General features: G+C 55.4%; 9 protein-coding genes across 9 annotated transcripts; 3 read left to right on the plus strand and 6 right to left on the minus strand.

Moving 5' to 3' along the window:
* Window positions 1-151: 151 nt before the first annotated feature.
* Window positions 152-822, minus strand: W97_05366 (uncharacterized protein; the record flags this gene model as incomplete). Its single annotated transcript, XM_007783250.1, has 2 exons — window positions 152-569; window positions 635-822. 2 exons carry the CDS (start codon window positions 820-822, stop codon window positions 152-154), a joined length of 606 nt encoding a protein of 201 aa, XP_007781440.1.
* Window positions 823-1,145: 323 nt separating this feature from the next.
* On the minus strand, window positions 1,146-1,448 carry W97_05367 (uncharacterized protein; the record flags this gene model as incomplete). The annotated part of the gene is made up of 1 exon (XM_007783251.1): window positions 1,146-1,448. One exon carries the CDS (start codon window positions 1,446-1,448, stop codon window positions 1,146-1,148), a length of 303 nt encoding a protein of 100 aa, XP_007781441.1.
* Window positions 1,449-2,339: 891 nt separating this feature from the next.
* W97_05368 (uncharacterized protein) lies at window positions 2,340-3,894 on the plus strand (the record flags this gene model as incomplete). The annotated part of the gene is made up of 3 exons (XM_007783252.1): window positions 2,340-2,360; window positions 2,463-3,102; window positions 3,161-3,894. 3 exons carry the CDS (start codon window positions 2,340-2,342, stop codon window positions 3,892-3,894), a joined length of 1,395 nt encoding a protein of 464 aa, XP_007781442.1.
* An 846-nt stretch (window positions 3,895-4,740) lies between these two features.
* Window positions 4,741-7,905, minus strand: W97_05369 (uncharacterized protein; the record flags this gene model as incomplete). The annotated part of the gene is made up of 4 exons (XM_007783253.1): window positions 4,741-5,862; window positions 5,912-7,075; window positions 7,129-7,558; window positions 7,628-7,905. 4 exons carry the CDS (start codon window positions 7,903-7,905, stop codon window positions 4,741-4,743), a joined length of 2,994 nt encoding a protein of 997 aa, XP_007781443.1.
* A 902-nt stretch (window positions 7,906-8,807) lies between these two features.
* Window positions 8,808-10,508, minus strand: W97_05370 (uncharacterized protein; the record flags this gene model as incomplete). The annotated part of the gene is made up of 2 exons (XM_007783254.1): window positions 8,808-10,262; window positions 10,329-10,508. The coding sequence occupies 2 exons, from the start codon at window positions 10,506-10,508 to the stop codon at window positions 8,808-8,810; spliced, it is 1,635 nt and encodes a 544-aa protein (XP_007781444.1).
* A 542-nt stretch (window positions 10,509-11,050) lies between these two features.
* W97_05371 (uncharacterized protein) lies at window positions 11,051-11,711 on the minus strand (the record flags this gene model as incomplete). The annotated part of the gene is made up of 3 exons (XM_007783255.1): window positions 11,051-11,097; window positions 11,148-11,415; window positions 11,484-11,711. 3 exons carry the CDS (start codon window positions 11,709-11,711, stop codon window positions 11,051-11,053), a joined length of 543 nt encoding a protein of 180 aa, XP_007781445.1.
* A 924-nt stretch (window positions 11,712-12,635) lies between these two features.
* W97_05372 (uncharacterized protein) lies at window positions 12,636-13,772 on the minus strand (the record flags this gene model as incomplete). Its single annotated transcript, XM_007783256.1, has 1 exon — window positions 12,636-13,772. The coding sequence occupies one exon, from the start codon at window positions 13,770-13,772 to the stop codon at window positions 12,636-12,638; it is 1,137 nt and encodes a 378-aa protein (XP_007781446.1).
* A 1,480-nt stretch (window positions 13,773-15,252) lies between these two features.
* On the plus strand, window positions 15,253-18,628 carry W97_05373 (lon protease like, mitochondrial; the record flags this gene model as incomplete). Its single annotated transcript, XM_007783257.1, has 2 exons — window positions 15,253-18,387; window positions 18,443-18,628. 2 exons carry the CDS (start codon window positions 15,253-15,255, stop codon window positions 18,626-18,628), a joined length of 3,321 nt encoding a protein of 1,106 aa, XP_007781447.1.
* Window positions 18,629-20,075: 1,447 nt separating this feature from the next.
* W97_05374 (serine/threonine protein kinase) lies at window positions 20,076-22,919 on the plus strand (the record flags this gene model as incomplete). The annotated part of the gene is made up of 1 exon (XM_007783258.1): window positions 20,076-22,919. One exon carries the CDS (start codon window positions 20,076-20,078, stop codon window positions 22,917-22,919), a length of 2,844 nt encoding a protein of 947 aa, XP_007781448.1.
* Between the last annotated feature and the right edge of the window lie 135 nt (window positions 22,920-23,054).

Here is a 23,054-nt window from a genome sequence, read left to right on the forward strand (position 1 = left end):
GGAAGGTCGAGGAAGTCGTGCAGGATGTTGGGGGGGAAGCGGCTGTATTTATGGGAAAGAGCCCAGGAGAATTTGGGTAGTCGACCATTGGTACGACTTCACGCCAAGAAACTTACGAGATGCGTCGCGTGTTCCGCCTTCCTCCTCCCTTTCAGACCCCCTCCTCCCCATCCCCAGCTTTCCTGAACTCGCGCACCATATCAATCCACCCCCCACCGCCATACGTCACCGCGCTCCTCCCCCGATTCTCGAACCCCAGCGTCTCGTAAAACGGCACGAGGCGATCGTACGTCAGCAGCGCGACGCGGTCCGCGATGCCGGAGGATTCTATGCGCTGCACGTACGCTTTCAGCAGCAGCGCGCCGAGGCCCTTGCGCTGGTAGGCCGGCAGCACGGCTAGGGAGTGCAGCGCTACGGTGCGGCCGTGCTCTTGGTGGCCTTGGCACTGGGAGTGGGAGGGCGGGGCGGAGGGCCAGTTCGGCGGGATGACCATGTCGTCGTCGTGGATTGTTGGGTTGGTGGTTTTTGTGGCGACGATGTGGCCGAGGAGGAGTTCTCTCCTGCTTGTGCTGCGGATTAGAAAGGGGAAAGCGAGGAGGGGGGTGGGGATGGGGAGGGGGATGTTTGGGCGTACCGGTCCGGCTGGTTCGAGTCTACGGGGAGGGCGCTTGAAGCTGTGGGCCCGGATGCTAGGTCGGCGTTGCTGGAGTTCTCGACGGTTTGCGTGGTTGTGAAGAGGCCGAGGGAGAGCTCGCCGCAGACGCTGAGGCGGTAGATGAACTGGATGGTGTTAGTGGAGGCTGTGCGGACCGTGACTTGCATATCGGAAGCTGCGTGATAAGATGAAATGTACAGAACGTATAGTGTTGCTGCTACCGAGCCCGTTCCATACACAAAGCATCTCGGCATGTACTTGTTCCAGAAGCTGCGGAAGTCCGTTTCGTGTAACGACTGATGCTTCAACTACACGACCTTCCAAAACTAATCACCTAAGCTGTAGCGGTGCTGTGCAAGATCGTTCGGCCAGATTTAAGCACCACATCCCCAAAATGCCAGCTACTCTGATGGCATATAACTCCAATCTCAAATTGCTTACGACAGCGACGAAGTGAGCTTTGACAAGAATATGGGAGACTCAAGTTGGATCAAACGGTAAAAACTCGACATGCCTTTTCTTTTGAAGCAGCCTCATTGGGTGGGAAAGTAGCATTCTCCAGTTGCACACAGCTGTCGAGGTTGGACAGGGTTAGCGTCTGCACGAAGGGATGCAGCTCGTTCCGCTTGTCATCCTGCTGCATGTCCCGCACGAGCTTATCTCCGGGGTCGTTGTCTTCGTCCTTGACTAGATTGTCGTAGCCCGTGACTGGAGGCGCGCCGGTATCAGGCTCCTTGGTCAATGGCGCCATGCCGTTCAGTGTGTCTATTTCTGATTCGAGATCTCGAGGCATTGTACCTTGGCAGTGGCACGTGAGGGCTTTGGGCTGCAATTAGCAGACGATAGCGGAGAAGTTGGGTAAGGGGGAAAGGACTGGGGAAGCAGACGGAGGAGGGAGATGGGAATGTCAAGTTCGCCGTACGAAGGAGTGCACGAAACTGGGATCCTCTGCTTTTCAGATGTTGCGGTCAGATGTTTCAGTCCAGATGTCATGGGCTGATGCCGTCAGAGAACCGGCCAGGAACGCGCGAAGTGGGATGCCAGCTGCCTGAAGTGCCCCACCATCCACTGGGCCTGCATCACCGCCGTTTCTCCCGTCTCCCGGCGGCGTTTCAGAAGAGGAGAGCTGGCTATGTAGCTGCCTGAGGTCATCCGTCTGCTGCGTGCACAGCTGCGACACCCAACACAGGTCTATGTCACAGACACTTGCACACCCACACCGTCCACCCACACCTTCCCACACGCTGCCGTCCGCCGTGCTCTCCCCTCGCACCAGCAACCCACCTTCACCGCCGTCCCTCACGTGGCGACCCTTACATATTGCATTCGCCATCTTATCGTCTCCGCCGGCTTCCACCATCTTCTAGCCCGTCGGCAGTCGTCAGCCTCCTCAAAGCTTGACTGCCTAGAGAACCTCTCAAAAGCGTGTCCAGCTTCCCAAATCGCTCTCCTGCGTCCGTTGCATAGCTTCCGCCTCGTGCTTCTCACACACACTGCCACCCCATCGGGACCGCTCCCTTTTTTCCCTCGAGTGTACCACCCAAAGGCCACCCTCTCCCGAACCGATTCAGAAACAGCTGCATACGTACGCAAGGAGGACCGCCATTGTAGCCAACGGACAGACGAGCCCAGAACAGAGCCGTCTCCGCAGCCCATACCACCATGTGAGTTGAAGCCCCCCGCCATGTCCGGCCTTCCCGTCCTTGTGCAACGTCCTCGCTGCTACGCTGCCACGCTGCCACGCTGCCACGCGCGGCCACACTTACCCTAAATCCCAATAAATGAGAGCCGATGGCTGACTTCCAAGTGCGACAGGCCGCGCATCACCATATTAATCAATGCTCGCGACGGAGAGCGAGAACACGAGCCTCTCACCTTAGATCTCCCACCCGGCCTCACCCTCGGCGACCTCAAAGGCTTCGTACAGGCCGAGACGAGCTTCCCGACGTCCGGCCAGCACTTCTACCTCAACGGCCGGCTGCTCACAAGCGATCTCCAAACACTAGAAGACGCCGGCATCACCGATGGCGAGATGCTAGCTTTGCTCCTCAACGAGCCCCAACAGCAGACTGAACCCCGACAACCACAAGCGCGTGGACAACAGCTACAAGACAACGACATGGCACCGCGGAGCCGCCGCGGCGAGCCAAACAACGATGAAGTTGAGACGATGCGGTTACGGATGCTGGGCGACGCGCCTGCTCGGGCGCAGATGATGCAGCGGATGCCCCAGCTGGGGTCCGCGATCAACGACCCCGTCCGCTTCAGAGAGGTATGGCTGGCCATGATACGCGAGGATGAGGCCCGGAGGCGGGAGCGGCAAAACCAGATCGAGCTGCTGAACAACGACCCCTTCAACATCGAGGCTCAGCGCAAGATCGAGGAGATCATCAGGCAGGACCAGGTGACTGAGAACCTGATACATGCGTACGAGAACAACCCCGAAGGTGCGTCTTAGCCGCTCCTGTTGGCATCCCAACCTTTCGCCTACTGACACCGTCACAGTCTTCGGCCGCGTGAGCATGCTCTACATCAACGCCGAAGTAAACGGCCGGCCCGTGAAAGCCTTCGTCGACTCCGGCGCCCAGGCGACCATCATGTCGCCCTCGTGCGCCGAAGCCTGCGGCATCATGCGGCTAATCGACAGGCGCTACTCCGGCGTCGCCAAAGGCGTCGGCACCGCCACCATCCTCGGCCGCGTGCACCACGCGGAGATCAAAATCGGCGACGCCGTCATGCCTTGCGCCTTCACCGTCATGGAGGGCAAGGACGTGGATCTGCTCTTCGGCCTCGACATGCTGAAGCGCTACCGCGCGTGCATCGACCTCGACAAGGGATGTCTGCGCTTCCAGGGCGTGGAGGTGCCCTTCCTGCCGGAGAGCGAGATCCCGAAGGGGTTTGAGGAGGCCATGGAGAGCGAGCCCGCGATCTCGGGACCGGCGGGGACGGAGATCGGCGCCAAGTCCGGGGCCGTGAAACCGGCGGGGACATCGGCGGCGGCGACCGAGGCGTCGAGCTCGCATTCGGCGCAGACGCAGCCGTCCGCGCAAGCGCAGCCCCAGCAGCCGCCGATACCCCATCGCCAGCAGCAGCACCTGCTGCGCGGAGCCTCTGCGTTCCCGCAGCAGAGTGTAGAGCAACTGGTGCGGCTCGGCTTCTCGCCCCAGCAGGCGCTCGAGGCCTTGAGGGCAACGGACGGCAACGTTGAATATGCCGCCAGCCTCCTTTTCCAGGGCTGACACCACCGCGGATTTCCAGTCTTTGAATGGCGCCGATGGGCTTTCCCATTGACCATCAGAGTAAGAAGCCGGGGGCCAGGCGTCCTTTGAGTTACGGATGGTGAGGAAACTTTTCCTTTGCTGGGACAACGGAGAGGCACCTGGGCGCACGTCACGGCAGAGGCACATCCGGTGTGGACAGCGTATGGCGAAGGCGACATAGCGGAGTCACGTTGCGGGTTCCTCGGGGCTAGAAAAGGGAACCATGGCTTGCTAGCGATAGAATAGCTGTAATGAATAAAGCTTACACACGTCAGCGGACGTCTCGCTGCATGATTCTTCAAGCCGATAGCGTGCTTACTATCTATGTCCCCAGAATCCTGCAAAGTTTCCGGGACTGCACAACTAAAAAGGCAAAAGGTATGTCAGGCATATCAAGAGGTCGTAAGGGTGTGCTATTGAGGCCGTACAGCTGGTGCCGGTATGTTTGCCATCACAATGGTTTTACTCTTGCTGGAGTTTACTCTGTAACAACGTAATTCGCTCTGCTGGGGGTCACTCGGCACTCCTAACAGGTTGAGCAGGTAACCAGCAACGGCGCCGTGAATGCCTGAATGTAAATCCACCGAGGACGAGGGTCTCATCTTGATACTGTCCATCATACCTTTCATCCGCTCTCTCTCCCCTCCCCTTCCGCGCAAAAGAAGACACAGAAACCCCCGCAAAAGACACAAAACACCACCCATGACAAAAATGCCGCCCGCTCACAACCAACACGCCCCCACGCACAAGCTCCCCAAAAACCCCCCCCCCGCCCTTTCCAAACACAAGAAGCAAAAAAAACCGTCGGAACAACAAAAACCTCCCCTACTTCCACCCGCTCAGCCCGGCCCACGGATCCCCCTGCCCCTGCTGCCCGCCCTGCTGATACTGCGAGCTTCCCCTTCCCTGCCTCGCATTCTGCGCATACCCCCCGGGACCAGCCGGATACGCGCCTGCCGTCAAGCCCGAGAAGTCGAGCTGGCCTGGCGGCGGACCCGGCGGTGGAGGCGGGGGCACGTAGCCTGGCGGGATGCCTGAGAAGTGCTGGGAGTGGTGTTGTGGCTGCTGCTGTTGCTGTTGCTGGGCAGTGTGGTACTGGCCCGGTGGTGGGGAGAAGTACTGCTGTGTCGCGGGCGGGGAGACCGGGCCGTAGGTGTTGGGGTTGTAGGGCTGGGAGGAGGAGGAGGGGGTGGCGTAGGATTCGCGTTGGCGAGGTGGGGGGCTGAACTGCTGGAAGGAGCCGTTTGTGGGGGGGGCTTGGTGGGGGTATGCTTGTGGTGGGAGAGATTGCATGCCGTATTGACTTGAGATGGGGTAGCGGGGCGTTGCTGGTGGTGAGGCGGCGGTGTTGTAGGCCGGCTGGTAGGATTCCCTTTGTTGCTGCTGGAGCGGTGGGGGTCTAGCTTCCTGTTTGATGCGCTGCGGAGAGGTCGGGGAACTCGACGGATCGGTTGACATGCGCTCCATCAGTCGCTGAAGCCTCTCGTGCTCCAGGTCCGCCTGCGCGTTGCCGCTCGCCTTCTTGGAGTTCTCGATCGCGGTTAGCAGCTGGCCGCCCTCGGAGCGGCGGTTGTTGACAAATGTCTCGACGTTCTTCTGAAGACTCTCGACTGTGTCTTTCATTTCTGAGTAGAAGCCCTGCGCGCGCTGAAGACCAGCTATGAGGTCGTTAAAGGCGTGGTACACTTTACGGTATTTGGTCATTACGGAGTTGCGCTGGCGCGAAAAGGCTTCGTATTTGCTCTGCTCGGCACGTACGCGTTTGTCCTGGAGGAGGTCGCTGTAGGTGCGGGTGAGCTCTTTCATGAGAGAGGTTTGCTTGTGGTTCGCTTGCAGGAGGCGGGTTTGGTGGGGTCGGAACTTGTCGAGCTCAGCCTTGAATAGCTGCTGTTCTTGGTTGGTCTTTTTATTTAGGATCAGGACATTCGAGATGTCGTCGTTGTGAACCTGTCAATGTGAGCTGTAGAACATACAGCAGGATAATTCCAAACCCTACCTTCTCCTTCAGATCCTTCAAGACCTGCGCGCGCTCCCGCTTGATGAGATTGAGCTTCCGCAACAGCTCTTCGACGCGCGCAATTTGATCTGCTACACTTGGCCCGTCGTCGAAGTCGTCTCCTAACAGGTTGCCTTCCCCACCAGGGCTCGCACTGCCTGCCCCACCCTTGCCTTTGCCCCGGCCCGCACCAGCTTTTATCATAGCCCTCTGGTACAGTACATCAGCTTCATCTGTCTCCCCTGCGGATCGCATCTCGTCGAAATCCGATTCGTATTGTCTGAACGTGCTGTATAGCTGCGCATCACTTGTGCTGGCCTCCTCAACAGCAGCTCGATAATTCCTTATGTCACTCCGGAGGGTTGCTGTGAGTCTGGAACTCGGCTGCTGCGTCCACGCCGCACCGTACTTCGACCGCATCTTCTCGCAGACACTCTCTTCCTGATCCAAGGACTTCATACACTGGTCCAGTATACTTGTGATACTCGACTTGTCCGCATTGAGCTGATCGAATGCATTGGTGAACGGCGCATGTCCCGCAAGTTCCTGGCACCATTTGTGGAATTCATCGTCGACGGTCATCTCCTGATCCATCCCCCCTTTGAGGACGTTCAGGCTATCTGGAAGCTTGAGATAGTCGAGACTCGCTGCCATCTCATCGTTGGCAATCTCCACCCGCTCGCTCTCAGCCCGGATCAGCTTCGCTTTCTCTTCATCGTAGAGACTAGCGGACTCGGTCACGGACATTGGGACAATCTTCTGGAAAATGTCCGGTCCTATTATCCTCCCCACATCCTGGCCTTGATACAGCTCGCTGACAGGTATTGCCTTTGCGGCGGGAAGCTTGGGTATTGCGGAAAGTGCTGCCTCGCCTGGTATCGGCTGGTGGTAGATGAAGTCGTTGTCCTTGATGAACTCTGCAGTCTTCTCTTGGCAGATCGCGTAATGCCGCTTCGTCATGTCTGCGAGTACCGTACCTGTTTCTGAACTTAGGTTGGAATTCGAGGGGACTGATGCTGGAAAGGTGTTGGCGATCCTGTTGGCATCGCGGGCCAGTCCTTCAGCTACTTGTAGCCTGCAAATCGCTGTTCCATGAGCGTTGGCGTCATCATCCGCTAGTGCCTGATAGTACTGAGCCAAAGAAGAGATGTAATTCGACTTGATCTGTATCCTTCTGTAAGCGGTGGCGAGCCGGCTACAAGGCGAGCTCCTCTTACTTGCGTGACCAACAACCACACCTTCTCGAAAATCGCCTTGTTCACGTTGTCTTGCACACCTTCGACCGCCTGTGCGTACAGGAAGGCTGCTTGGCTAGCAAGCTTCGCTAGGAGGCCGACCTTTTTGCCGTCTGCAATCTGCTTTTCTAGGAACACTTCCTGGCCCTGGGCTAGCATTATCGCAATCAACGTCTTGACTGTGTCTCGGCTTAAGTCTGTGGAAGGAGCGTGGAGAAAGTTGTCATTGATGTAGGTGAACATGCCGGCCGAGGCCTGGAAGGAGTGGTAGGCAGTTTTGAGTCCGGTGTCTTCATGGCGATCCTGATTCGCGGCATGGCAGGACAGGACGGCGGATATGTTGAAGATGATGGAGGCCTTCTCGTAGGCCAGGGAGTATTGCGAGGTCGGCTTGTGGGTGAATGCATCGAACCTATTAAAGCATACTTATCAGCACCCAAGATAGACCGGGTATAATCTAACCGCCTGGGCGCGCTCTCACCATGTGAAGGAGATCTTAATATGGTTTTCATCTACCGGAAATCTCAGGTCCAGTAGCTCCAGCTGTCCGTAGTATCTGTATAGCAGGTCCCGTCCGGCAGCACTGTCCTTCCCAGCACCTCGCATATCCTGACGCAGCCTGTTCAGCGTCGCGCATTCCTCGGCATACCGCTCCGGATCATCGCCGTACGTCTGCCGTATGTAGCCCTTCAGCGGCGCGATCCAGTCGATCTCGTTGGTCTGCTTGAGCGGACTAGATATCATAGGCGCTTGCGCCATCATGGCTGCGGTGGTCGATATGGCTCCTGCGGACGCTGGCTATGTGGAGGTTCTCGAAACTACTGTGGGTGGATATGTTGGAACGACGACCCTCCGGAGCCGGCTTCAAGAGAGTGGTGAAGCCCGCCACGCGCTGGCACCCTCGTCCCGGTGATGCACCCAAGAACTAAGCAGATCTTGCTACTCCTCTTACTGGAAGTTCGCAGACATCGGAGCGGTACTGTAGGTAGTCTCTTTGCGACGTAGGGATGCAGCGAACCCGGGGTAGGCAAGGCGCAGGTACGTGTGGTTACGTGGTTTGCCGGATAGCTACCTTAGCTACCAACGATGGAGCCAGACCTTCTTCTTGCTGTTTCGGGTGATGCTGACGCCGATGTGGTGTTGTGTGAGAGTTACCTTGTCGACTTTAGGCGGTCAGCGTCTCGGGATGTGATGCCACCTGTGAAGGATCTTGGGATAGAGGGATGGTGTTGACCAGAGCCGAGTGTACCTCCGTCTGTACAATTGTTCTAGGTGTGCTACCGAAGCGGTTTGGGAAGAGCGGACCGTATCTGCGGCCTTACGTTTCTTGCTTGATCCAAATACGCGCCGGGTGCAGCCACTGGACGTGTTTCTGAACGCCCGCTAAAACGGCGGGGTCATGTTCTGGACTGGATGCATGGCTTCCGAATGGTCTCTGTAAGCGCTGCATCAAACTACATAGATCGAACTCTACCGTTTGAGGAGAGATAGCTATTCTACAGGATATGCTACAACACTCTACTGGTACATCTAGACGGCGGTACGAACCAACGCCTGCAATGCGCTCCAGGACGGTTGCAAACCCTGGCGGAAACGTCGCCCAACGCTAAATACAAACACTGTGCAGGAGAAGATAATGGAGTGGGAGTATTACACGTTGTTCACCCAGAGCCAGAGCCCGACGCCTTCTTGGGCTCCTCCTCGTCCGGTTTTTGCGGCTTCCCATCCGAGTTCAGATGCTTGTGCTGTCCCGTCAGGTTATGCCACGCGCTCTTCAGAAACCCCTCATTCTTGTGCTCATCCTCTGGTGTCGGGGCAGCCGTTTTACCACCGGCCTGAGAGTCGGGGTTCGGTTTCGCGTACTTTCCGATGTTCATGATCCGCTTCGCCGTCTTGTCTCCCATCTCGTCCGCCAGCATCTCAACAATAGTCCGTTGGTTCGCGCTGAGGTATTTCGGCATGTTGACCTTGAACTCGACCCGCAGATCACCCTTTGCTCCTCTCCGGCTGTTCAGCTGCTTCATGCCCATGCCGCCCAGCGTGATCTTGTCTCCCGTGCCTGTTCCTGTGGGCACCTTCACTCTAACATCACCGTCTAGAGTTGGTACGTGAATTTCGCCGCCTAGGACAGCGGTGGTAAGCGGTATCGACGCCGTGTATAGTATGTCTGCACCGTTGCGGCTGAATTTGGGATCCGCGGCGACGCGGATAAAGACGTAGAGGTCGCCTTTCGCCGTCCGCACATTAGAGCCCGTCGCTTGCCCACTCAGCGGCGCATCGCCTTCGCCGGAGACGCGCAGTCGCATTCCATCTTCCACTCCGCCGGGTATGTCTATTGTGACTGTCCTCTTTTCCCTTACAGCGCCCTCGCCGCCACACGTGCGGCACTCGCTGCCAGGAGGTGTGACCACCCCTGCTCCACCACAAGCGCCGCAGGTGCTCGCCATCTGGAAGCCCTGCTGCATGAAGTGTATTTTTTGACCCGTGCCCTTGCAACTCTTGCACTCCGTCCGCTTCGTCCCTTTCTTCAGTCCGGTGCCCGTACACGTCTTGCACTCGACCAGCGGGGTCACAAAGATGTCCTTCGTCGTCCCCTTCGCCGCATCCGCAAACGAGATGTTGGTCTGCACTTCAATGTCCTCTCCCACCAGTATCTCTTCCTGGAACGGCGATCCTCGAGTCCTCCGCCCACCCCTGCCTCCTCTCCGCGCATCCGCACCAAAAGCACCGGCGAAGAGGTCCTCAAAGTTGAACTCGGCCCCAAATCCCCCTCCTGCAGTGCCGAAGCCGCCGAAGCCGGCAAACCCTCCAGCGCCGGCGAACGGGTTGCCTCCTGTGCCACCAGTTGGATCGAAGCCGGGCCCACCTTGACCAAAAGCGGCGTCGCCGTAAGTGTCGTAGGCTTCCTTCTTCTTGGGATCGGAGAGGGTCTCGTATGCGGTTTGCGCCTCGGTAAATTTCTCCTTCGCGGTGGGGTCCTTATTCGTATCGGGGTGGTACTTCTTCGCGAGACCGTAGTAGGCCTTCTTGATGTCGGCGGCGGAAGCTTCTTTGTTGACGCCGAGGACGCTGTATGGGTTCTTGGCTGCGAGGGACGTGGGCGATGCGTGGAAGGCCTGAAGATGGGGATGTTAGTCTTGCTCCGGATGGGGTTGTTATAAGCCGTTTAAAGGGCTACCTACCCTCACTCGATGAGATTGCGGTAGCTGACGCCGTCGAACCTGTCGGGGACTATTCCATCGCGATTCAGTGCTTATGCTCCGTCTTTGCCGGTTGCTCTGCCTCTGACAGGTCCATGATGCGGCAACAGAGCGGACGGGGAGAGCGGCTTTCAGCGAAAAGCCTGGCGCAACGACACTCATAGCGAGTATCTTAGAAGATGATGTTCAATGCGTGAGAAGTGACCCGACGTGCTGTTAAGCGGAGATGCCATAGACAAACTTCGAGATGGCCATCAAAAAGTTCGCGGACGTCGCAGGATTGGCCGCCGGAAAATTGTGGCCCGTGCACCTTTCTAGAAATTCCCATGGGATGAAGCCTCGCGTTGGAAATGTTGATATGCAATCTCATGTTGAGAAATACTGGGGGAAATATGGTATCTATATTATGGATACATGTGTAGTCCTATACTCCGCTTAGAGCTCCGAACCGAACCGGTTCCGAACTATGCTGAAAGAAAAAATGTTAATCGTTGCGAAGGCAAAACGTGAAGACGCGAACGCGCGAAGCGGATGCAAGACCCCGTATCCAGGTGGTGATCAATCTCCATCCCAAGCAATGTCCTGGATTCCCGCCATATACCCCCATCGAATCCTAGATATGCCTGCCCATCGGGTATACAATTCCTCGTGTTAACGCCTTGTTGCGCCTGTACAAGCTTCCCAAGTCGCCCCGTAGGGCGGTATCAACTCGCCGGTTTACGGGGCGTAAATCGCCTGCGAAACTCCTTATCTGTCTCGGTGTAAGCACATGAGCTTTGTTTCGAGGGCCGTATGCCATACCTTTCTCCTTGACTCTATACAGAAGAGCCAGCGTAACCTCGTCCTCCTTCACAGCCAGCGCATTGAAGTTCTTCCGAATTGCGAGCGCTAGCTGGTCCTTGCTGATTCTCCTTTTCGCCCTTTGCCGTGCCATCGTGGGGGAGTATTTGCCGATGCCTTGGCTGAGGACTATGTGGCTAAGGGGTTGGTGAAAGGCGGCGGGTGTGTTGAGCGAATGGATGGTGCGGTAGGCTTGGAGGAGGGAGCGGTCTTCAGTTTTCCACGACAACTGTTCAGAAGCAATTGTGTCAGTCGATGGACTCCTCGAAGAGCGAGGACAGAGCTGGGATGGCTTACCCCGGAATTGCCAATCTGTGTGTTCTGCGCACCGCTGCTGGTTGCTGCAGACTTGCCATCTGCCGCAGCAGACACGACCTCTTTCAGTGAGCTTCCGTTCGCTGCAGCTGCGGCTCCATTCCGCGCTCTCCGTCCATTTGTTGTGTGGCCATTAGCAGCGAGCTTCTCCTTCAGAGATGGGCTGTCGGTCCTCGAGTCCTCCTGAACCACGCGAGCGCGAGGCGGCATCCTTGAAGCTGAGTCAAAGAAGAAGCCAGAGCGATATAGGAGGTCAGAACTGTGTCGTTAGGGAGGCTTGTTGAAGGCGATGCTCCCCATGGATATGCAAGCGTGGTGTTCGGGACAGAGTTCCATGGGGCAGCTCTTCCTCAGAGCTTCCCGTACCTTTTCGCAGACGCGGACCCTGAACGGATGACGCTGGACGATGCAGGGATAGATGCTGCTAATGCTGGATAGGCTTAGCCCAGCCGCACTGTGGGGACGAGGACGGAGCCTTCGGTGATGGGCTCCGACACGTGATCACGCGAAAACCGATAGAGCCCTGCACACATCGCAGTGTCCCACCATATCTTGAACGGAAGCGATATGAAAATATTCCGCTATCACGCGGTTGATGCGTGCACGCTGTAGTCAGAGGTCCGAGAGTTCGCCGTGTCCCTGGTGCGGAGAATCACCTGCGGTGTGGCTGCAGCACATGTTCGAACCACGCATCTTGCTAAGTTTGAAGCGTGGTGAACAGTGCTTTAATCTCGAGGCTGTTACTTCTCACTCTGCTCAGTGTTGCGGTACAATGGGACTAAATGTTTGTACCTTGCATTCAAGCTGTGGCTCAAATTTCATCGTGTCTGTGGTAATCTATAAATTCCGTAGCACCTTTCAGCTCAGACTTCCTCATCAGCCATGTAGCACTCCACATCGTTGACTGCCGTTCGACTACTCTCTCTAAGTGAGAATGCCGGCGCGATACCAGTTACTTCTAAACTACAGGTGAGAATGATCCGGCTCCCATACATGACAAGCGAGGACAAGACAATTCGAGCAACAGCTGTGGTGTGATGCAGAAAGGCGCTGATCTGTGAGAGCCAACGAGCGAAATACGCAAGTGTAAGCCAGGAGTAGGTTGTGTGAGTCGTGAAGCTGGCGGCGACTGCTTCAGTCATTGGCTTGCGAGATGGACTTGAAGTACTTGGTAATCTTGAAATTGGTAATCTCTTCCGCTCTCAGACAGGAAACCTTCCCATCGACGAGAGCTCGCCTGTCCTCTTGTTGGCGTAGAACTCCATCCCAGATCTCCGGAAGTTTCGTTCCGATTTTACCCAACTCGTTAAGATTCTCATTCTCTCGTGCAACTCGGGCCAGGTGCAGGATGTCTTTGAGTTGAGTCAGATGCTCGCTTCGGTTTATCCCCCACTCCGCACCACATGGTACCACGTCCCTTAACGCGACCGCCGCATTAGTGATCCTCTCATACGCCCCAATAACCTCGTGTGGAGTTGCTGGCGCGACGGTCGTGCTGGGAAACAGTGCTTCCTTCTCCTTCACATAAGCCGACCACTCCGTGTCGTAGGGTTCCATCTCGGACTTATCCAAAGGGCCCTTCATGCTCTTCGTGCCTATCAGAGTCTTGCTGTACTTGTGGCTCTCATGATCGAATGGAAGAGAGCGGTGCAAGAGCTCTATGTCTTCAAGATCTACTCGTACTACGTTGCGGAGAGACCAAAGGGGCTCGAGAAGCCATTTCGCAGGAGCGACAACGGACTCAAACCGGAGTTTGCAGGTATACAGCGACACCACGATCCTCAACTCACGGATGCGATTGACCTCCAGGAGAAGCGCCACTAGTCTGCGCACGTTGTCACGGACATCGTAGAGCGCCTGCTCCCATTGGCTCGGTGTCGATGTATCGAGCTCGTAAGGAACGGTGACCTCCACGTAGAACCTCTGGATCTTTCTGTACGGCAAAACCGTAAGATCTGCTTTCCAGCCCTGGCCATAGGGATTGGTGTCAGAACTAACAGGATCGACATAATAGCGGGCGCCTGGAATCAAGATGCGCTCGGAATTTAGGTCTACAGAGAATCTCGCTTGCCCGTAGAGTGTGCTCGAGGCCTCTTGATGGATCTGACGATTGACAAGCAGCAACGACATATTCCAATCGCCCAGCTCACACGCTGCCGACTCGTAGACTTCTGAATCATCATCTGAGTCTGGCCATTCATAGGACAGCGCTCTGGAAGGCAAGAGGTACTCGAAAATGCGCAGGCGTATCTCTGTCGGCAATTTGAGCATGTAGCAAGGATGTGGGAAGTCTTCGTGCAACTGGCATAGTCTGTGATGTGATTAGCACTGACGTTCTATCGACTGACGATATTCTAAGGCATCTGTTGCTGATGGATGAAGGTTGGCTATATATCATCGCTTAGAGACAGGGCGAGACAGACAGCATCACGCTTTAGCCACTTGTTGTTATTCGCTCTCTTAATGGTCGAAGGCCCAGGACTGAAAGGCGACTTACTGATGGTAGTATGGCGGTGACCATGGAATTCGACGAAGGCACTTTTCTCCACAGGATGCGATTGCTTCGCATTGCGACGCGGGGCGAAGCTGAAATTGATGCTCCTTGCAAGTAGCCAGATATCCTTGAGTGGCGACAACGGCATTCCGCTGGCAGGGTCCGCCGCATGTTGTCCTGCCGTTACAAGGGGTGTACATCCTGTTATGGTGAGGACATTCGTCATAACTGTGGCGCGTCGATATAGTGCCGGTGGGTTTGAGTCGTTTCGTCTGCTCAGGACCACTGCCCGAACCTTCCTCTACGAAAACGAGACTCCATCAGTAGCTGTAGTAAGAAACGACAGATGCTCAAGACGCTGTGACGCAGCGCAGCTAGGGGACAAGGGCATGAATAATGTCTCAATAGAGGCTCAAAGCCAACGATAGAAGTTTGACAGTGCTGCATCGACTTCTTAATCCGAGCTCTTTATATAACCGGGAGGAAATTCCAGCCCAGTGACTCTAAAAAGTCCTACAGACCGCATGAACGTTAAGCATGAAGGTGTTCTCTTCGTTCGAGATGATGGAAGCCATGCGTGATAAGGAACGATGAAGTCAAGATGTATGAGTAATTGCATATCGCAAGGTGAAGGAAGGCTTTGGCAACTGACGGCTCAGTGAGCCATCCAACCTGAAGGAGCCTCTGCAGAGCTTACAGCCCTATGCAGGGTTCGTGATTAGCGCTTCCCGTGTAGTTACTCTGTTCACTGCTCGCGACCATAAAGGTCTGCGGTAGGTTTGGAATGCGTTCATGACAGCCAGATTATCAGTTGCAAAAGAGCTGAGGGTAGATCTGTTCTTCAGGCAAGTGTGCTTTGAAGAGTGACGAAGCGTATAGCTCATCTCATAAGGATACTGTGAAGTGTGCCTTGCGCCTTGGACGGGCAAGGTAGCCTACCTGCATTACGTGAGCTCATTTTGCAGTCGGATGTGGCGCGAAAAGTGCTCCCATACACTGATAATGTTTGTGCTCATAAGTCGAGTTGAGGTGTGAATGCTCGGTCAAAAAAGACAGGTGAATTAGATTAGATTAAATTAGATTAGATTTGCCGCCAAGGATCGCGGCGAGGCGTCATGGAAAGTCGCCGACATTTGCATCGAGCCGCGGCGACTTTATCCTACCGCCACCAGCACCGTTACTTCTCCCTCTTCGTTCTCCCAGCGTGTTCCTGGCTCAGTGTTCATCTCTAACAATCTCCCCTTCACCTTTACCAGCATGCTTTACGGCCAGAATCTACCTTGGAGGGTGGCACTCAGACAGACGTCTCAAAGCCGAATCAGCGTATCGCGGACAGCATCTTCCCACTTCCACTGCGCCAGCCGGAGTCAATACCTATCAGTTGCTGGAAGTAGCGCTCGAACACACAGATATCGACCATCATCATCGTTAGCTCCTACGTACAACTTTTCTACATCCTCGGCAAGATGGAAAGAAAGGCCCAGCAGCTCGAGCAAAGAGGATCACGAAGGGGCGAAGGAGAAAGATGATACTTCCCCGGAGGAGAAGAAAGCAGCCCGTAACCCCGAACGAGACGAGACAAACACCGTCGACTTCAAGAGCAAGGCACCGGAGCCGATACCATCGCGGTCAGCGTCAGACGGCAAGGGCGCAACAGCAGGAAGCGGTGGTGGCGATGCAGGATCAAGTGGGGGAGATAGTGGGAGCAAGAAGCGCAGTAAGACGGAGCGCTCGCTCGCCAAACCCACCGTGCCGGAGGTCTATCCACAGGTTATGGCCATACCTATCGGCAAGCGCCCACTCTTTCCGGGATTCTACAAGGCGATTACTATACGCGACCAGGCTGTAGCAACAGCGATACATGAGATGGTCAAGCGAGGGCAGCCGTATGTGGGTGCATTCATGTTGAAGGACGACAACGCGGACAAGGACACGATAGACAGCATGGACGAGGTATACGACGTAGGGACATTCTGCCAAGTTACGAGCGCATTCCCGGTGCAAGGCGAGCAGCCGAGCATGACTGCGGTTCTATATCCTCATCGTAGGATCAAGATGACCTCGCTCATACCTTCCAACCGCGAAGCAGATGCTACAACGAATAAGGCGGAGGCCACTGCTGCGGAAGCCACGCTCGAGGATCAGCCGGCCAAGGAGCAAGAACCACAAGACAAGCAAGGTGACGTGGTGGCTAGCTTTGAGGAGAACTCTACGGAGCCATCCAAGGCACTACAGCCATACGAGTCGCTGTCATTCTTGCGTAAGTACCCTGTCAGCTTTGTCAATGTGGACAACCTAGCGGAAGAGCCACTCGATAAGAAGAGCGGCACTGTGCGCGCTCTTGTAGCCGAAATCGTCAACGTTTGTAAAGAGATGGCCACAATGAACCCGCTATTTCGGGATCAGATCTCTACTTTTGCCATGAGCCAGAACGCCGGCAACATAGGAGAGGATCCCGGAAAGCTCGCAGATTTCGCCGCGGCCGTGGCAGCAGCAGAATCTTACGAGCTGCAAGAGGCACTTTCGTCACTGAACATCGAGCAACGGCTGAGCAAATCACTTGAGGTCCTCAAGAAGGAACACATGAACATGCAACTGCAATCGAAGATCGTCAAAGACGTCGAGAGCAAGATCCAGAAGCGGCAACGAGAGTACTGGTTGCATGAGCAGCTGAAGGGCATCAAGCGCGAATTGGGCATGGAATCTGACGGTAAAGACAAACTCATTGAGAGATTCAGGGACAAGGCCAACAAGCTTGCCATGCCTGACGGTGTCAAGAAGGTGTTTGAGGAGGAGCTCAACAAACTTGCACATCTGGAGCCGGCTGCATCAGAATTCAACGTCACGCGAAATTACCTGGATTGGCTAACACAGATCCCCTGGGGTCAGAGGAGCGCCGAAAACTTTGGCATCAAGAACGCAATGAGGGTCCTGGACGAAGACCATCACGGCCTTAAGGATGTCAAAGATCGGATTCTCGAGTTTATTGCTGTCGGTAAGCTTCGAGGGACGGTTGAAGGAAAGATTCTGTGCATGGTTGGTCCGCCAGGTGTAGGCAAGACAAGTATCGGCAAGTCTATTGCAAAGGCACTCAATCGGCAATACTACCGATTCAGCGTTGGCGGCCTGACTGATGTGGCCGAGATCAAGGGTCACAGGCGGACATACGTTGGAGCACTTCCCGGCAGAATAATCCAGGCTTTGAAGAAATGCCAAACTGAAAACCCACTTGTGCTGATTGACGAAGTCGACAAGATTGGCCGAGGCCACCAGGGCGACCCTTCGTCAGCACTTCTGGAGCTGTTGGATCCGGAGCAGAACAATTCTTTCCTAGACCACTACATGGACGTGCCTGTCGATCTTTCCAAGGTACTCTTCGTCTGCACGGCAAATATGACCGACACGATACCTCGACCATTGCTGGATCGTATGGAAATGATCGAGCTCTCGGGCTACGTTGCGGATGAGAAGATGGCAATCGCTGAGCGGTACCTTGCGCCGGCGGCCAAGGAGCTCAGCGGCCTCAAGGACGCGGATGTGCAGCTGGAGAGAGAGGCTATCGCTGAACTCATCCACAAGTACTGCCGAGAGAGTGGTGTGCGAAACCTCAAGAAGCAGATCGAGAAGGTCTACCGGAAGTCTGCGCTGAAGATCATCCAAGATCTTGGAGAAGACGTTCTCTCCGAGGACAAAGCTCTTACAGAGGAAGGCAAAGCCGCGCAGCTGGAATCATCAAAGGATACCACTGACGTCAAGGAAACGCCCGAGAACATTGAGAACGAGACCACGGAGACTCCACGAATAGCACTCAAGGTTCCCGACTCTGTACACGTTTCCATTAACAAGGACAACTTGAAGGACTACGTGGGTCCGCCCGTTTACACGTCCGATCGACTTTACGACATCACCCCTGCCGGCGTTGCTATGGGTCTGGCATGGACACAGATGGGCGGTGCCGCCCTCTACGTCGAATCTATCCTAGAGGCGGCACTGAACTCTCACTCTCGGCCCAATCTAGAGCGCACTGGCAATCTGAAGAATGTGATGAAGGAGTCGACGTCAATAGCCTACAGCTTCGCCAAATCAGTCATGGCACGCGAATTCCCTGGAAACCAGTTCTTCGAGCATGCCCGGATACATTTGCATTGTCCTGAGGGCGCGGTGCAAAAGGACGGGCCGAGTGCCGGTATAACGATGGCAACAAGCTTGCTCAGTCTGGCGCTAGACAAACGGCTGGACCCGACGATTGCCATGACCGGCGAGCTGACCGTTACGGGTAAGGTGCTTAGGATTGGTGGGCTTAGGGAGAAGACAGTTGCTGCGAGGAGAGCGGGGGCCAAGATGATCCTGTTTCCGGCTGATAATCTGAGTGATTGGCTGGAACTGCCTGAGGTAGGTTCCACTCTCAATGATTTGGTAACAATATACACTGACATGTTTTGCACAGAACATCAAGAATGACATCGAAGGCAAGCCCGTAGGCTGGTACTCCGAAGTCTTCAATATCGTCTTCCCAGACCTAGACCGCAATCAGGCCAACAGCCTATGGAAAAAGCAGCTAGCCAAGCCATCGAAAAAGAAGACTGCGGAGTTCTCGGATGAAGAGGCGGACGATGTTAACCCTACGGTCTGAGTAAGAGGAACAAGGACAAGCTAAGATGAAGATGGCTACGCTTCGTGGCCCAAACCACGTGTGATATGCGGCCACGTTCATTTTAGCCCGCACTTGGAAGCTTTCTGGTGCACGGGTTCTGATACAGGGTCATTGCATTAGATTCGGCGTCCAGGGATAGTGCAGCCATCTGTGTGGGTACATAGCATGCTGCTTTCTGCGTTCCGCATGCATACCATCGTAACTGTACAATGGAAGCACGGTGGTCGGAGTTGGAGCAGGAAATTTGTTAAGGGGCCGGGGCGGTCGCAAGCTTGTACTCCACTCTTGTCTGATAGTTATGTACGGACGCAGTCGCTGGGCCCAGTGTGTAGAGAGCCGAATGAATGTTGTCCTCATGTCAGGCACTGTGCTTCCAAGAACAGAACCTCGGGCTCCACTTGCAAAGTAAACGCCCGCATCACAAGTTTGGCTTGCTAAATACCTGCCTTAGGTACCTCTTAACCGTGGCGTGAACCAACCTCAAACTCTAATTAAACTCGCGCATAACGCGCGACATGGCATGAACTCTATCACTATGACGACAGAATGATAATGGAATCCACCGTACAAGGCTGTCGAGGCACTGCTGTCAGGCAAACTCCAGCCTAGGAAACTTTATTCTGCATACCCGTGGCAGCCGCTGACTCGCCGGCTGCTCTGAGCCTGACACATCTCTCGAGACGGGCGCCCCAATGCAGGACAAAGGAACAGTGAAGCAAGCAGACGAGGAACGCAAGCGCCCCGAGCGAGTGGAACGTTGCTGTCGCGGGAGCATGGCTAGGTTCATGCAGGTCGCCCAGAAGTCGATGGTGCTTGCTGGCCTACCTGCCCGTGGGTTTGCGGAGTGCGATCGGGGGTTGTGGAGGGGTTTGATGGGGACGGGGGTCGGAAGAAAGGGGGCTGTGTGAGCAAATCCAAAGGAGTTCAATTCTCGAATGTATCTTCCAGATTATCCTTAAAGTTTTTTCTCATGCTCAAAGAATTGAGTCTGAGATCAGCACGGTTGAATTGAGCTGACTACGCCTCAGCCCGTGACAACGCAGGCCGGGGCACCACAACCGCTCGCATTGACCGCCTCAGCCCAAGTGTTGACTGCAACAACACGTTCGCAGCCCATTGCAGCCTCACGTTGTACATACTAGAGCCTATCCATTCGCGACTTTACGCTTTCTTAGACTCACATACGCCTGCCTGCAGTTTTTTAAACCACGGCGCCTAGATATTCTCACGAGGCTCAACGCCATTACTCCTCTGCTCCTCCTACATAACATCCTGCATTGACACGTTATGGATTTCTGGATACACGCAGATCCGAGCGTCACTGTGTGAGTTCCGTGCGGAACACGAGGCGGCGCGCTAAAGAGCTCCTCTGCCTCCGCCGTTATAGGTGCCTGCCGGTACCTGCACGCTCATCCTCCTCGACCGGATGGCTCTCGAGCATAGCGTTATGCCGCATTTCTTCTCATTCGTCGGCGACCACGAGAGAACCGCTTGTCCAGAGTCCGTTGGCTCGACGCCGAACATGTGGGGAAGGCTATCGCTGCAGAAGATGGGCAGCTGGTTCAAGAAGGAGGACGGAGAGTTCGCGCACTTGCCTGAGTGGACAAATCAAGAGCTGCCTCGACGGGAGCGGGAAGACAGAGCGAGCATTGCAGAGAGGCGGCAACCGAGAAGGGCGATACCGAGCCTCCCGAGACCCATCACTTTCAGAAGACAGAACTCTGAGCGTCGCGAGAAACTTTCGCCCACCAAGACCAGCTTTGCAGAGCGGAGAGCCTACTCCGTTGACCGGCAAGGTACCGTCTCCTTTCGGAGATGCTCATCCCCATCGCCTGCCCCTCTGCCTTCACGGTCTTTCCCGGATGTTTCAGACACGGGCAATGGGACGTCGTTGGACGGGCTTCGGGCAGTGAGAAGTTCTGACGCATCAGAGGATGCAAGGGGTGCCCGCGATGGCTCGGAGCAGATAGGACAGTCGGATCAGCCGCCGCCTCTTGAACCCGCCGACGCATTTGTAGAACAGGAAACATCGTCCGTGGGTCTGGATTCCGAGACACTAGTGCAGGAGTTGGAGGCCAAATGGATACTGAACCTGAGCATGCACTTCCGAGACCAGTCTGAGCGCGAGAAGTTCTTTATTACCTACGCTGAGGAGCCGAACGAATGGCGGCGAGTCACTGTATCCTGCGATTACCGTCACGCCCAATCGGGTTCCCTGGAGGCTGAGCTGAAGACGTTACACTACCAACGAGATAAGATCCTTCGCATCTACGACTCAATCCGGGAGAGCTTGCCAGATATACAATTTTTCGACACCGTCACCAATCTTAAACTAGAAACGGAAGACAGCCAGCTCCACGTTCATGTTACTGAGGATGTCAATGAGATTATTCCCTACCCGCCTTTATCATCTTTCAACCATATTGATTGTCCCAGATTCCTGGAAAGTCAGGTCCATTTCGAGTCCCATATTTCCGGTTTCGTGTACAAAGTTAAGGTCAGCGGCCGTACATACATCAAGAAAGAGATACCCAGTCCGGAGAATGTGGACGAGTTCAACTATGAAGTCAATGCACTCCATGACCTAGAGGGATCAGAGAGCGTCATTCCATTCAGTGGTCTAATCGTGGATGACGATAGCCGTGTCGTCAAGGGTCTTCTCATCCCCTACGCGGAGCAGGGCGCCCTGGTTGACCTTTTGTTTGACCGGAAGGGTACGCCTTCGATGTCCTGGGGCAGGCGGGAACGCTGGGCCAAGCAAATTGTGCGAGGCCTATCCGAGATTCACGGGGGCGGCTTTGTACAAGGAGATTTTACGCTGTCGAACATCGTCGTTGACGCTAACGATGATGCCAAGATCATCGATATCAACAGAAGAGGCTGTCCCGTAGGGTGGGAGCCACCAGAGCTGACAACTAGGATCGACGCCGGTCAGAGGATCTCGATCTACATCGGCGTCAAGACGGATCTCTTCCAGCTCGGCATGGTGCTGTGGGCTCTGGCCGAAGTGCAGGATGAGCCGGAGCGAGAGGAGCGGCCGCTGGAGTTCACATCTGCAAGTGACAACGTACCTTCTTACTTCAAAGATATCGTTAGGACTTGCCTAAGCAGCAAGCCCAGAGAAAGAGCATCAGCAGAGCACTTGCTGACGCTGTTCCCTGAGGTTACCCGAGAGCATGCAAGGCCTCTGGACGAATTCAGGCACAGCGTATCAACCCACCGCTCGGACAAAGAGTATATCGATCCTGCTGTAGCTGTGGGTCGAGAAGATATCGACGAGTACCGGACTAGGAATGCGGCTACGAACCTCTCCGCTCCGTCCACTGGATTTACCTTTGCAGATGCCGTACCTTCAACTGAGTATCAGTTCGACAGCTCCCACTCTTACCTGGTTGGACGCCGTGGAAGATCCCCCATTGGCAGTGGCAGGAGGCGGTACGAACACTCTCCTTACGCTCGTAACTCGTCGACTGTGTCCATCGACGACAGCGAGCTGAATCACGACACCTTGCTCCTACCATCAGGCCTCGAGCGGGAATGGGAGCGCGTCTACATCGATGGTGGTCCTTCGCTCGTCCAACGAAGTTCCCTCCGTCCGATCGTAAGCGATCTCGATCTACGCGAAGAAGGCGTTCCATGTCTATCAACAGATGATTCTCGGACGCCGCAGGCGAGCAGCAATCTTGCCATCGATTCTCTGGCGCTCGCGGGTATCTCGGCCATAGACTGCCACGGGCCGCCCGAATTGCCAGGCGCTTCCATGGACATGCCGAAGAAGCAGTCGTTCCACGAGAGAGTACAGATGCTCCGCCGGAGTAATGACAGTGCACTGGCTGATCTGGAGCTCGAGGCGGCGCAGGAGCGGACACCGGAAGCGAAGGGAGTGGTAGAGGATTTTCGCTTTGGTCCGCCGGTGCATCAGGACTCAGGCTTCAGTGAACCGAAGGGAAGTATGGCTGACATGGATGCAGCGAACGCGGAATCACGAAGCGGGACAGATATAGCTGCGGCACCTTCGACAGCTGTCCTAACATCCAGTGCAAACAACGCACCTTCTGCGTCCTCGGAAGTCGACTTTAAGGAACCCCTTATGGATATTCCCTTAGTAGCGCCAGCAGACACACAACTGGATGGTCCGACCACCATTCCGCTCTCTCACCTCCCAGCCCGTGAGCCACAGAACCTTCTTGAGCAATGCGGCATTCCAGTCTCCCACCGACAGATATCGGAGCAGGATGCCTTTGTGCCCCCTTCGCCCAAGGATTCTTAGGTCGATGGTTTACACGCCTGCTTTCATATTGTCTTTGCGTCGACTTCTCATGGATTGGAATTGGCGCATGGCGGCCGTGGCCATCGTCTGCAGCAGTTAGGATGTCAAGATGGATGATCCAGGGAGGTTTTGTGT

The sequence above is a fragment of the Coniosporium apollinis genome (assembly GCF_000281105.1).
Source record: "Coniosporium apollinis CBS 100218 chromosome Unknown supercont1.25, whole genome shotgun sequence".
NCBI lineage: Eukaryota > Fungi > Ascomycota > Dothideomycetes > Coniosporium > Coniosporium apollinis.